Source organism: Sus scrofa, chromosome 15 (assembly GCF_054392235.1).
Source record: "Sus scrofa isolate SSC_HxYL_T2T_F1_AM1 chromosome 15, Sscrofa_HxYL_maternal_Yorkshire_Landrace_v2.0, whole genome shotgun sequence".
Taxonomy (NCBI): Eukaryota; Metazoa; Chordata; class Mammalia; order Artiodactyla; family Suidae; genus Sus; species Sus scrofa.
In genome coordinates, this window is record NC_139397.1 from 17214596 (window position 1) to 17229602 (window position 15007).

The window sequence follows — 15007 nt, forward strand, 5'->3', positions numbered from 1 at the left end:
AACACTTCCTTGCTTGTGATGCATCGTTTAGTAAACTGGTTCCCTTGACCAAATCCCCAGAATTTTCTGCATACCGTTTTCTTTGGTTGAGGAATATGCTGGGGCTTTACTAGAACCATATTTTCGCTAGTGATTGATTCCAAGGGAAACAGACCTCTGAGGCATGCTAATTATAATTAATTAGGTTACCATTTCATTAATAGAAAGAGCCAAATCAAGGAACAAATTCACCATTGTTAATAGAACACTGGAGAGCCCAAATTCACAGAATCTGAGAATCTCTGACCCTGAAGCAGGAAGTCAGGGTAGCCCTGGGCCCAGAAACTCTGACTGACATCGCACAAACGCAGCCCACTACCTCTCTCTTCCCTGGGAAGTCAGAATTAATTGGCTCGACTGGAGAGTTCAAACAGAATAATTTCCTGTGATATCAAGTAGTCCCAGGAAAAAAGCAGCAGCCCATCTAGAAAACCGTGCAGAGACCCTGCATACCATTGCTCAGTCTGCAAAGGAGCATTTACTGGGGTCTTCGAAGGAAGTGACCATGCAAACTGAGGTTAAAGGTGAAGTTCTCTAGCTGGCCAAAGGCTATCTCCAACAAGAAAAACACCTTTGCAAGACAGGCTGCATAAAAAGGATTCTAGGAAAACCATGTGGCTCAACTGTGTCTCTTAAATATCTTCTTGGAAAGCAACCCAAACCAAACATACTTTTCCATCACAATGTTTACCATCAGCTTCACACTCAGTTTGCTACAATCAGTAAGTGTCTGCCACATTCCAAGCCTCACCCAGTTCTCAGCCTGTAAAATGCATTCTGTGGAAATTCCCCAGGAAAACTGTCCTGCCAGAGGGAACTCCTCAGAAAAAAAAAAGGGGGGGGGGGAGTTCCCTTTGTGCCTCAGTAGTTAACAAACCCCTAGGATGCAGGTTTGAACCCTGGCCTTGCTCAGTGGGTTAAGGATCCAGCATTGCCTTGAGCCATGGTATAGGTGGCAGATGAGGTCCAGATCCCGTGTTGCTGTGGCTGTGGTGTAGGCCGGCAGCTGTAGCTCCGATTCAACCCTTAGCCTGGGAACTTCCATTTGCCACCAGTGCGGCCCTAAAGAAAAAAAAAGCAAAAACAAATGACAGAAGAACTGAACTGCTAATCCATGGCTTCATAAAGAGTATATATCACATCTCAAGAAACCCACCTGAACACTGACTACACATTTATCTCAATACACACAAAGCACTTTGTGATGGGTTAGCTTTGCTGCTTGAAGATTCCATTATTTCACTTAATAATCACAAAATGGTATGGTAGGCCTCCACATCAAATAAAATTAACCCTCAATGATTTCACCTTAGGATCACAGTTCCATTTGAAGGCAGTAATTTGAAGCAAAACCTGGAATAAATTATTACTTTGCCGAATACAAAACTGAGCCAACCTTTTTTTTCTCTTGAAGCTCAGCTAGACTGTACTATACCTGAGGCTTTTTCTAAAATTATTAACCTGAAACAAAACCAGAATATCAGAGCAGCCTTTGAACTGAACCTGAACCAAATCAATATTTCATTCAGTTCCAATTCCTCGTTTAAAGCATCCATCAGCAACCTTAGTGTGCAGTCAGGATTTCACCCAATTAAAGGACCTATATTCTCTACAGCCTGCTAATAAATCCCTGGGCTATAAAAGGAGTATCATGTTCTACTTCCTAATAATTTTTTTTTGGCTTTAAAACATATATATATATATATATATATAAAATGATGCATATAATTATACACATACATAATGAGGTATATAATTATAAATAAATATATATGTAAATATCTTTTTCTAACTGTAGAGTATATATTAAAACTTGAAAGCCCTCTCTCACCTCTGCTTCCCAATTCTGTTCCTCCTCTAGAGAATTTCACCACTAACACTTTTGTAAACATTCTTCCCCTACTTGTATCATGACTGTATGTCTAACTTTTCAGTCCTAGCTTCTGAAATTTGTGAACAGGGCAATCCAGTGCAGTATGAATGGATCTCTCAGCTAAAGAATGATAAAGATGAAATTCTCAACTGTGCTAGACCAGAAACCAGCCAGAACATAGTCCTATGTCCAGAGGTAAGATACAAAAACATTTGGAAGAAATAAAAACATTTCCTGTGTTGTTCAGTTCCAAATGGCCAGAGAGGCAGTGACAATGGTGAGGTTGGGGCAGGGGGAGCTAAGGAGTTGCCCAGTGCATATTTCTATTCATCTGGGTGGGCAGGAGTCAGGAATGCACCCTACAACTGGGCAGTGGTGACCTGCTCTAAGCAAATGTCATGGGCTTGACACCCCACCCCACCCCCACCCAAAGCTGCTCTCTTCTCCCACTGAGAAATGACAGCATCATCGAGTACTGGGGTTGTCCCAGATTAGAGAGGTTCAACAAGCTAGCCAAGGCTGCTCTGTGGCACCTGGAAAGGGACCAACAGATGCTGCATAAACAGGCTCGGCATCATGGCGTGATGCTCAGCCACAGTGCACCTTCTACAGCTCTAGCTCATCACAAGCCCCACAAAAAAGCCTTTGCTTTTTTGCAAAGGCGAGGACATAACAGTGCCTTTAACACAGCATTGTTCTAAACATTAATTACAAGAGTGTGTGTAAGAAGCACAGAAGTCTGTCTCTTACCCCCTCCTCTGCCTGGCAATCTGTCAACTCTTTAGGTTTTGCAGAGCAATTATTATTATTTTTTTTACTTATCCTGAGACTAGCTGTTTCTGGGGTCTTCACAATACCTTTGGCGGTGGTTAGGGCTCAGGTCCCAAAGTAAAACACTGTATAGCTGTGTAAGTGCCTTTTGGCTTTATTCTTATTATTGTGAAAACAATATCTGAAACCTAGAGCAGACTTTCCGGTTTCCCTTGAGCAATTCTCTGGATCAAAGCATTAGCACATCTCCCATAAAGCTACTTCTAAACAGCGAGCCCTTCCCAGTTTTTATTCTAAAGGTCAGGCAGTCGGGATTATTTTTTGCAGCAGCCGCTCAGGCCGAGAAGAACAAAGCAGCAACACGCAGGAACAAAAGCAGCAGGCGTCTGGGAGAGAGCCCAGCTCCTGCCCGGAGAGGAACCAAGAGCCAGTTTTCTCAAACACTGCCGTCCTTCAAAGGACGGAGAAAATGACTTCCAGAAGCGTCCCTGGTAACTACACTGTCCAGCTCACAAACACGTCTGGGGATTGTAAATTCCCAACACTAGGCAGGACCTGACACTAGGCAATCTGTCTCCATGGCAATCTCACGGTGTTAATGGAGAATATTCCCTGCACTGCAGTGGACCGGGTCTCCCGAGAAGCCCCCGCGAGGTGATTACGGAATAACTGATCATAACACGGAAGACGGCAGCAAATAAACCCTGGAGAAATAATGCCCTAAATTCTGGTGGTGGGAGAACAAGAAAAAGACCACAAACAAAGATTGGCATCTATTTTTATTTGTCTTCTCCGTTGCACAAAAAGCAAATTTCTCTTCATTTACCCCTGCGGTCCACAGGGAAAGACCTTATAATATTATAAAGCATCTGATATTCTAAAATGAAAGCCCCCCCCCAGAAACATTTCCCTTCTTTAAATAAGCATTCTGGCATTTCCTATTGTCAGATATAATTACCTTTAAGGACTGAAAAGATTTGTGTGTACACAGGAGCATTGGCTTGGAGCATACCTATAAGGTTTGCAGAGCATTTTAATTATAAAATGAAAACCCCTAGAGGGCATAAATAACGTTTCCACAAAAAGTGGAAATCCATCAATTGCAATAAACAAGAATGACAGACTAATCAAAAATTCTTGTTAGGGCTATTAGTTAAATTCTAAAACAGGCTTTTTACGTTTTGGGGTTTTTTAAAAAAGAAAAAAAAAGAGCTAGAAAGAAAACCATTAGACTGCCAGTAATTCATTAAAATTTCACACATGAAGTAGCAACAAGCTAGTTATCCTTTTCATAAGTTGAGTCTCTAAAGCCTCTGGGGAACAGAGAAAGGTAATTGCCTTCTCTCTGCAACCCCAGGGCAAAGATTGGCTGGTCACTCACAGCTTCCGCCAGAAACCCGATCAGATCTGGCAAAGGAGGTGCTTTCTTCTAATACCAATTAAACAGGCCCAATGGCAGACCTAATGGTAGGTATTTCTATAGCAAAGAAACTAAAAGGAAATCTTAAGTTGCCAGATGGGTGGAGCTGCTGGATACACGATGTCATGATATAAATGGGAAGTTTTTTTTTTAAAAAATCACTCCTTTATGGGATCATTTTGCATGCAAATAGCATGTTTTACCCTAGTTCCTCAAAATGCTGTGAGAAGCTTAAGACATTCTCTAGACCCTTGTACAGTAATTTTCTAATAAACTGGTCACCTGGACTCTGCATCCTTTTTGGTCTCCTGGCCACAGTATTCTCCTAGTAGTCAGTATTTCTATTAGTGCTCGGTTGTGCTCTCAAAAGAAGGAAGGGTTTAACAAATTAGATAGATCTCCCATTGAAATGCCAACTTCTACTGTAATCACGAATCCAAGAGGGGGGCCAGCCTCTTCTACACATTTAATGCCCAAAGAGAAAACTGTGTTCCACCTACGGAGGCCATGCAGTTCCTCAGAGCCCAGGATCAGATTTAGCTAGTCAAGCAAACCAAGCCTGCTGGCTGGGTGGGTTTTAAATTTGGAGAACCAATCTGCTCTAGAGATTGCTGATTCTTCCACACCTCCTCAGCCTGGGATGAAATAATTTCTTTGCACAACTTCTACAATGGGGTAAATCTTCATCCACTGTTAGTATTATATTTAATTATGCAAGAGATGCTGCAGATATGCAATATTTCATACCAGGTCATTTCCCTATAGTTCTGACACCTGGATTCTCAGGGCCTCTTTCTCTGACTTAAGTCCTTGTAAAAAGTTATTTTTTTTAAAGGACAAAATTCAAAGAAGTAGAAGAAGGCATGTGTAAAGACTGACCTGGCAGCAACTGGGAGCTCTGGACTCAAGCCCCCTCTAAGTACCATGCCCCAGGGCCTTCAGCCCTCCTTCTCCATCCTTCTGTCAAGACTTTTCTTGAAGGATTGGGGTTGGGGAGGGGGCAGAGGTGAACTGGGAGCTGTAATTCACTCTGAATTCAAATTCTATCCCCATTTATGGGATGGTTCGAGTCCCTTCCATACATATGATCAACCAGTAACAGAGCTTAAAAAAAAAAAAAAAAAAAAAAAAAAAGACCCTATTTCTGACAAGTGCCCACTCCCTCTGGCTGTCCTAAAACAAGTAGGATGAACAACAAATTTCCATGAGGCTAAAGTTGCCAACAAGAGCCTCCAGATTCAAAGAAACACTGCCCGTTGATTTCAGCCCACAAGATGTCACTAGTAGATTGTGTGGAATTGTGTTGTTTTTTCAGCCACTCAACACCTGTTCTCACAACAGCACTGTCGCGGGAGGAATTAACCCTTCCGGTGCGTGCAGTCTTGGTCAGACAACACATCAGGGGGGCCTGTCCTTCCCCAGACAAACACACACCCCTTGCAATACCCCCATCTTTCCAGGGCTGCTGGGTCTCCAGCATACAAGGCAAGGATAAAAAGACATTCAGAGGGGATTCACTCCAGGTGTGGCCCCTTATAAACCCGATTCCTTGGCTGTTCTTTCCATTCTGTGAGTCATTCACAGGCTTTTTTTTTTTTTTTTTTTTTTAGGGCCACTGGTGCCGCATATGGAAGTTCCCAGGCTAAGGATCAAATCGGAACTACAGCTGCTGGCCTATGCCAGAGCCACAACAGGATCTGAGCTGCATCTGCAACCTACACCACAGCTCATGGCAAAGCCTGATCTTTAACCCACTGTGCGAGGCCAGGGATCAAATCAGCATCCTCATGGATACTGGTTGGGTTTGTTACTACTGAGCCACAATGGAAACTCCCCAGGATTTTTTTGTTCAATCAAAGGATAGCTGATTTACAATGTTGTGTTAGTTTCAGGTGTACAGTAAAGTGATTCAGTTATACATATATACTCTTTCAGATTCTTTTCCATTATAGGTTATTTCAAGATAATGAATATTGTTCCCTGTTTTCTCTTTTTGTTTAAGCCGGCAGGACCCACACTGGCTCAGTGGGGAATGAAGCCAGGAGAGTGGTTAGTTCTCCTCACTCCTGCTTTATAAAAACAAAGCATGCCCCCCACCCCACCCTGAAAGCCCCATGCACGTACCTGCATGGTTGTGGCAGGAATGAATTAAGGCTCGGTGCATTATGTGCGTGACGAGTCACAGGCCATATCCTGAGAATCAGTGAGAATCTACTACACCCAGAGGAGAAAACGGCCAGGCTTGCATTCTGAAGTAGCCCATTAAGCTACGAGGACAGGTCTGGGGAGTGGGGACCAGCCTACAGGCATGTAATAGGATAGTATTTCACGGCTTTTGAACGACTTTGAGCAGGGAATGCTCTCTCCTGTGGCGAAATATATCAGATGTACCTCCCTTCACTTACTTACAGTATCTGCCTGGACCTGATTAGCCGTCGAGACAGCATATTATTTTACCTTTCCTCCTCCTCCATATTCCGACCTCATTCTGGATAACAGCAAACAGGAAAAGGCACAAGCGTGTCATGCTTTTCTTTGCTACACTCCCCCTCTCCTGCTCTCCCACAGCTGGAGTGGAGTGGCCAAAGTTTTAAATGATAAACACCATGCAAGGGAGATCTCTTTCCCACAGGAGAGGGCACACAGCTGACAATGCTTCTTTATTGCGATCTGATGGCAACATGGAAATAGCCACATGCAGGAGTCACTGAGGTGAGCTCAGAGCCTGCCTCTCACAAGTTTAGAACCAATGTGAGTGTCAAATTTCAAAAGAAATCTGGAAATATCCTGCCACTTGGCTTTTAGTGGAGGACACTGCCTCTTTTCTTTAATCCACCTTTCAAAATCCCTGCTCTCTAGTTGAGACAGCCCAGCCGTGCTCTCAGGACTGTGAAGAACCAGGATGCTCAGGTCACTGGGAAAGGAATTCCAGCCCCTTTCTTTCACACTCGTCTGCCTAAGCACAAACCACTAGCGCTGCATGCAGGCTGTAGCCAGAACAGAAAGGGAATGAACTTAGGAATCAAGGGCCCTACAGAGCCACCTTAAGCAAGTCTATTCTGCCCCCCAGGGATGCTGGAGGATTAAACACCCAGCCTAGGAGTTCCCATTCTGGTGTAGCAGAAATGAATCCGACTCGTATCCATGAGTATAGAGGTTCAATCCTTGGCCTCACTTGGTGGGTTAAGGATCCGGTGTTGCCTGGAGCTGTGATGTAGGTTGCAGACGCAGCTCGGATGCTGCATGGCTGTGGCTGCGCTTTAGGCTGGCAGTTGCAGCTCTGATTCAGCCCCTAGCCTGGGAACTTCTGTATGCCATGGGTGCAGCCCAAAAAAGCAAAACAAAACAAAACAAAAAACCCTGCCCAGCCTAGGAAAGGACAGAAAACATGTGAGGGGTGGGTTGGGGGAGGTGGATGTGCAGTTCATCCTTGAAATAGTCCTTCACTCACACCTGGTCAAAGGACCACTCCACAGCGCCTCCACTTGCCTCACTTCCTGCCTGAAATCTGTACACCACTAGAGAAGATTCTCTACACAGCCACAGACACGCGGGATCCAAGCTGCATCTGGAAAACTTGTGCTTCCAGAAGGAAAAAAAAAATCTTTAAAACGTAAATGTTCGCTTTCAGGAAGGAGAGCTTAGGAGTGCTCCCTTCTAATCACTCAGTGATTATATGGGGATGGTGTGTGTGGGGTTATGGGGGGGTGTCTCTCAGGACTCCCTCCCTCTTCTCCTCCCTATTCTCTCTTCCACAGAACCTATGCCTTTGATTACCTCCTAAGATCCATGACTCTCACGTTTCCCACTGCAGCTCAGGCAGCTCCTCTGAGCTGCAAGACCCTCAGACCTACCTTCTTATTTGGCATTTTCACCCGGATATACCACGAGCACCTCAAACTCCCCTCCTCATCTCCTAGGTCTCCAGTCCAGTTCTTCTAGTGTTTCCTGCTTCAGTGAACTGCTCTGCTCTCCATTCAACTTGGCAAATTGACACTCGCTCTCCCTACAGCCAGCTCCTCACCAAGCCCTGATTTCACCTCCTAAATATCTCTCTGGTCCCTCGTTCTTGCTCTCCTTTCCACTGCTTTATCTCTCAATTCGACAACTGTCATCTCATCCTCGGAGGGTCCCAGCCTTTCTCCACGCCCTCTAGTCCATTCTCCAATACAAACAAGACCTTCAAAAATGCAAGTCTTGGAGTTCCCGTCATGGCGCAGTGGTTAATGAATCCGACTAGGAACCATGAGGTTGCGGGTTCGGTCCCTGCCCTTGCTCAGTGGGTTGACGATCCGGTGTTGCCGTGAGCTGTGGTGTAGGTTGCAGATGCGGCTCAGATCCTGCGTTGCTGTGGCTCTGGCGTAGGCCGGTGGCTGCAGCTCCGATTCAACCCCTAGCCTGGGAACCTCCATATGCCGCGGGAGCAGCCCAAGAAAAATGGCAAAAAGATAAAAAAAAAAAAAAAAAAAAAAAAAAAAAAAAAAGTTAAAAAATGCAAGTCTTAGTATATGATCTGCAGCTTAATATCCCTGAATGGCTTCTCACTGCTTCCAAGATAGTGATCAAAATCCTGAACGAGGACTACAGAGCCCTGCATGGGCCAGCCTACCCGTCTTGCCCACCTCAGGCGGTGCTCCCCCACCCCAGCTCTCCACACTGGCCTTCGAACTCCTGCCCGTCAGGGCCTTTATAAACATGCCCTCCCATTCCACCCCCACTTCCACCCTCACCACCTATTTTACTCAGCTAACTGCTCTGTTTCTCTCAGATTTTACTCCCTACGTCTCTTATTGGGAGAAACCCTCACAGACTTCTGAGTCAAGCTCAGGGCTCTCTCAGAGCCTTATACTTTCCCATCTTGGTATGCGGCACAGACAAGCATCACATGTTTCCTGGTCATGGCTGGAGCCCACCTTCCCCATCAGCCTACAAGCTCTGTGAGGGCAGAGACCATGTCTGACAGCTCACCCCTTGATCTCCAACACTGCCTTAAACACACCTTTACTTAACATACATTTATGAAAGTCATGCCAGAAACCATAGATTAGTTTTCCCCAATTATGTAAGTTAAGGGCTTAGGTAGGACCTCACCCTACAGGGCATGGAAAACAGTACATTTCTGAGATCTACAAGGTGGATGAAGTGGGACAAAGAATTAAGATGATGTCAAGCAGACAATCCGAGGTCAGGGGAGAGTGCCCCAAAGAGATGTGAGGCATGAGCATGGAGGCGAACAGAGCAGTGGGTACACCCCAGAGAACAGTTGACAGAGGGCTGGAGAACTGGAGGATGGAAGCTTGGCAAGGGACAGGAAAGAAAAGAGAAAAAACAAGGCGAGTTGCCCACACTGCAGTGTTTCTGGGGCCAGTCCCCCCTCCCTTTACCAAAAGGTTTTACAGAATGTTCCAGTTGCCCAGGAGAGAAGTGACCCAAGAGGATCCCATAAATAGAACAAAATTTCACACGGCCACTTCCTGCCTGGCCCAGCACCCCTCTCTACTCTCCTACTCCAGCCAAATGGCAAGGAATCATCCACCAGCCACAGGTGCTGAATTATTCAATTATTCTAGAAGCTCTCAAAACATGTGTGCAGCTAGAAGATGTCCCCAAGAGAATCACATTATTTAGGCTACCAGGCCAATTCTTGAACCTTTCTTGAATCCCCTTTGCCATGTAATTGTTTTTCAATTGAATAGTAGTTCATTGATACCCCACCCTTGCTGGCAAACACAGTGGCAAACACAATTACAAGATGGTCTGCTGCTGAGTCTGCAACCGCGAGCAGGTGGTTTCCCTCCCATCCTGCACAGCAGCCCCCAGGCTCCCACACTTACCCCAGACGGAGATCTGACACAGCACCTGAAATAAGTACCAAACCCAGCAGCAGAGGGTCTGAAGAGTGACCTCCAACTATCCACTATCCCCTATACATCAGCCTGCCTTGGTTTAGTTCAAAAAAGAAAAACACAAAAAAAAACCCAAAAAAGGACTTCCACTCTCTAACCTCTATCACAAAGTGAAAGCCACTGAAATAATCCGTCTGCGCTTGGATCAGGAAACCCCTCTTCAACGCCTCACCCACAACCCACCCACCACTGCATGTCAGCTCTCTGAGATATTTTCCTCAAGTAGAACAAACCAAAGAGAATATTTTAGGGAAGAAGAGAAACGAGTCATGAAACAAGCCTTTAAGACTCCATTTTAGGACAGAACTTCTTCAGGAATCTTCTATTTCCGGCTCTGAAGAAGCAGAGCATGAAGATGCGTCGGGCAAGAAAATGCAAATATTGGCCGGAGGTGACTTTTAACCCCAAATCAATTATAAAACTCACATAGGAGAGAATGACATTTTTCATTTAATCAAAAGCAATCTGAGCACCAAAGTCTCGGGCTCTGCCCTCTAAACCTCAAATGTGGCTACCAGAGGTTAATTCCAGGGGTGGCAAGAGGTGCATCTCATTGGAAATAGATTAAGACAACCTGGCAAACAGTCACTTGCCCACACGAAGAATCTATGTCAACCTCAGGGATAAGAAAACATCTGCAAGGCAGAACCAAGCTCCGCCATCACACCCTCTTTCCCAAATGTCCCAGGATGCCAACTGTCATAGCAAAAACAAAGTACACACTCACGCCTGTCATCCTCTTTTTCTTCCTTACCATTTCTCCATCTGTTCAGCTCCATCTCCAGATGCTGGATAACATTCTTCAAAGTCTTGTTTTTCTCTTTCTCTTTTTCGTATTTCTTCTTCCATTCTTCTGCTGTCAGCTCCAGGTTCACAGAAACTGTATTTTTGATGGTCTTAGCCCTGGGTGAAAACATATGGGAAAAATTCTGAGCATAGCTACTAACATTTATCAAATCAGGAATATAATTCAGACTCTATTTCTTTGTATGCCAGAAAACTAGGACTTGGGGAGCAGGAGGGATCCTGCACTTTTACCTACTACCCTCCACTTCTATTATAATGGCACCATTACTCAGAAGGTTCCAAACTCACCTTGTCCTTGTTTTTGTCCTTTACCTCCTGCCAGTCCCTAAATCCAATGTATTTTCATTCAACTTGTCTCCTGGGGTCATTCTTTCTCTCTTCCCCACCACCATCTCTATCCCCTTAGCTACCACCTTAGTCTATGCTCTCAGCATTAATTTATGGTGACAGCCTTTTTCAAACATGCAGCATCCCCCTTTAAGCATTTTGCATACCCCTGCCAGATTCATCTGCCCAAGGAGTTTCCTTTCAATTCAAGTCACATCAATGAAACACTGGGGATACACCAAGACAAATGAGACAAGGTCTCTGGCCTTAGCACTTATGGTTTTCTCGTACCAATAAACACACAGCCTACATCAATTGTTTCTCTTCCTTCCATTTGGTACCTAGAATAATCAACACATGCGTCACAGGACACGTGGGTCACAATCGACTCAGGCTGGCTAGGTTAAACCATTGCTCCTTGCTGAGCACACCCCTACCCACCCACACAACTGTCACCAAGCAGGAGAGGAGGGCCCAATGTTCTCAGATCACCCCATTTTTCAAGAAAAGTCAGAAACTGAGATTTGCATTTGTATCTCCCAGTTTAAAACAATTTTTCAAAATGATGTGTGGGGGGAGTTCCTGTCGTGGCTCAGCGATTAACGAACCTGACTGGCATCCATGAGGATGCAGCTTTGATCCCAGCCTCGCTCAGGGGTTAAGGATCCCATGTTTCTGTGGCTATGGTGTAGGCTGGTGGCTACAGCTCTGATGGGACCCTCTAGGCTGGGAACCTCCATATGCTGGTGGGAGCGGCCCTAAAAAGACAGAAAGACAAAAAAAAAAAAAAAAAAAAAATGATGTGTGGGACAAACAAACATGACTAATGGCTACCATTTTCCCACTTGTGGTGTAAGAGCTGGAGTGTCCTCTTAGGGCAATGGCCTGGGGGAAGTGTGATGCCACGAGGGATGTTTGGACAGTACCTCGAGGGAGCAAGAGGTGAGAGCTAAGCCAGTGGTGGCTCCAGTCAGCACTAAAAGCAAAATACATGGAGACACCTACTTATGCACAGAAATGAACACATGCAAGCAGACTTGTCCAATTAAAAAGTAAATTGAAGATGGCAGAATTCCTTGTACTCTGAACTTATTAAGAAGTTAAACCTTCATTTAAAAAGATGTGATATCCTGATTTATTTGCTACTGACTTTTTCATTTTAAACTCCCACCAGTTCTGTCCTGTCATATTTGCCAGCACTATCTGATGTGTGATTCAGGTTAATTACTGTTGTCATGAAATGACATTTTGGACATGACTTCTATTTCAGTGAAAGAAATTCAGCAGTCCTCACCAGTGCTGCAGATGTCATTCGAAAAATTAATTCCTAAAGCAGACAACTAAATAACCCAACTGTCAAAAGGGGAGTTAAACGATTTCAATGTAAGACTCCACTTAAGAATTAGTATAATTCTCCCTCGCTTACTGTAGCTTAAGGCTGCTGTCCCCAGAAGTGCTTCAACTCTCATTTTTCAAACGGCAGCAATTTTATTGCTACTTTAAAGACTACGCCAGTATGACACTCTCACCTCACCTTCTGACATCCTCAGGCGTGTCATGAGCATTTCTCAGATACCAGCACAAATCCAGCAGCATTCCATTATCAACTTAGTTAAGTCGGGAAGTGAAAAATAACCTATGGTTAAAATGCTTGCGGACATTTAAGGGTATAGGCTGAGGCTACTAATCTTCTTTTTCATCATAAAGAATTTCTTGATGATTTCCAATGATACCAGAAAGGGAGGCCTACAGCATTTATGCGATGAGCAGACCCAACAAGGCTGTCACTGGTATAACTGCTCCTCATTCTCAAAGCCCTTTTAAGTTGTTGAGAAAATTCTTTTCCTCCCACTTCTATTGTAATCAGAGGCCTGGCCGGAAATCATCTACTCAAATTGGGAAGACTTTAACAAAGGTTGGAAGCGGTGATGGGAAATAACAAGGGATAAAGTGTACCCCACATTAGTGATGGGGGAGCCATTATCACACTTAGGTTGAAGGGGGCCTAGAGGAAGGGAGTGATAAGAAGGCTGACCAAACTCAGATCTAGAGAACAAACCAGTGGTTATCAGTGGGGAGAGGAGAGGCGGGAGGGGCAAGCTGTAGGCAAGGGAAGTAATTTGCATACAAACTACTATGCATAAGATAAATAAGCTACAAGGGTATTGTACAGCACAGGGAATAGAGTTAATATTTTATAACAATACTATACACGGAATATGTCCTTTAAAAATTATGAATCACTGTACTGTATGCCTATAACTTGTGCAATATGGTATATCAACTTCAAATAAAAATAAATAAATACAATTTAAAGTCCTTAAAAAAAAAAGGTGGTGCTGCCCAATGGAAGCTGTAACCACCTTTAATCTAGGAACACAACCAACCTAAAGTGACCCTGCAGGGAAGGAGTCACGAAAGTAATACCCTGACTTCACTTTCTTCTGTCCTTCTGACTTTCTGCCCATGTTCCTTCCTTATCGGTGGATCCTAACTGGAAGCCTGAGGCAAGGGAACCCATCGTAGTTGTCCAAACTGGTCACCGTGCCAGGATACAGAGCAGAGCAGAGATGGTACAAAAACAATCCAGAGAAGCAGATGGAAGATATACAACCCAACTCCTATCTGGAACTGAGAACCATGGTAGGAACATGTCTTGTACCATTGCTCTCGATGGACTTCATTCAGTGCCAGATGAGGAAGAGCATCATGCCTCTCCATCTACTAAAGGCAGACTAGAAGAAAACAGCTAACACTGATTGGGAGAGAGAGTAATTCTCCCCAAAAGCATTCTACTGATTTAAAATAATCTGAAATAAAACCCCAGGAGGTTTGCATGTGTATATAGAAACGGACAACTAGTACTCAGCCATAAAAAAGAATGAAATAATGCCATCTGAAGCCACATGGATGCAACTACAGATTCTCATACTAAGTGAAGTAAGTGAGAAAGACAAATATATGATATCACTTACATGTGGAATCTAAAATATGGCATAAATGATCCTACCTATAAAACAGAAACAGACTCACAGACATACAAAACAGACTTGTAGTTCTCTATGGGGAGGAAGTGGAATGGACTGGGAGTTTGGGGTTAGTAGGTAAAAACTACTACATTTATAACAGATAAGCAATGAGGTTCTACTGTACAGCACAGGGAACTATATCCAGTCTCTTGGAATAGACCATGATAGAAGATAATATAAGAAAAAGGTGTGCATATACATTCACCCAAATGTACACTTTGCTGTACAGCAGAAATTGGCACAACACTGAAAATCAACTATACTTTAATTAAAAAATAAATATAAAAAATTGACAACCTGATTCTAAGATATATAAAAGAAATTAAAAAGGCCAAGAATAGCAAGCACCATTTTGAAAGACAAAGCTAAAGGATGCAATATCTACACTTACTATAGAGCCACAGTGATTAAAACTGATTAAATAGTCCAGCCACTTTAGAATAGAAACAGAATAGCTTCTCCAGACAAGACACTCATAGGCACTAAGCTATACAGCCATTTGGTTTACAACGAAGGTGGCCACACAGCACTATGAGAAAGGATGGTCCTTTCAAATTATGTGGTGCTGGGCGTTGGGGAGGCGGATCATGAGCTTTATCAACTCTCCTAATAACGTTAAAAATTCCATTACAGATGAATCATATGCATAAATGTGAAAGTTAAAACAAAGCCTCTAGAAGAAAACAGGAGAACACCTTCAAGACCTCGGGATAAGGAAAGATTAAATGTTCCCTAAATAGAACAGAAAGAACAGATCAATTTGATTTCATTAAAATTAAAAACCCCTCTTTATTAAAAGTTACCATTAAAAGAGTTAAAACATAAGCTACAAAGT

The 15007-nt window shown here is 43.8% G+C and overlaps 1 protein-coding gene across 1 annotated transcript in view; it reads right to left on the minus strand.

The window, feature by feature from the left end:
* KIF5C (kinesin family member 5C) overlaps positions 1-15007 on the minus strand; it is a 169334-nt gene that overhangs the window by 59235 nt on the left and 95092 nt on the right. Inside the window, exon 11 of the mRNA XM_003359416.5 lies at positions 10764-10912. Coding sequence (XP_003359464.1) covers positions 10764-10912 — 149 coding nt within the window. The remainder of the gene's footprint in view (positions 1-10763; positions 10913-15007) is intronic.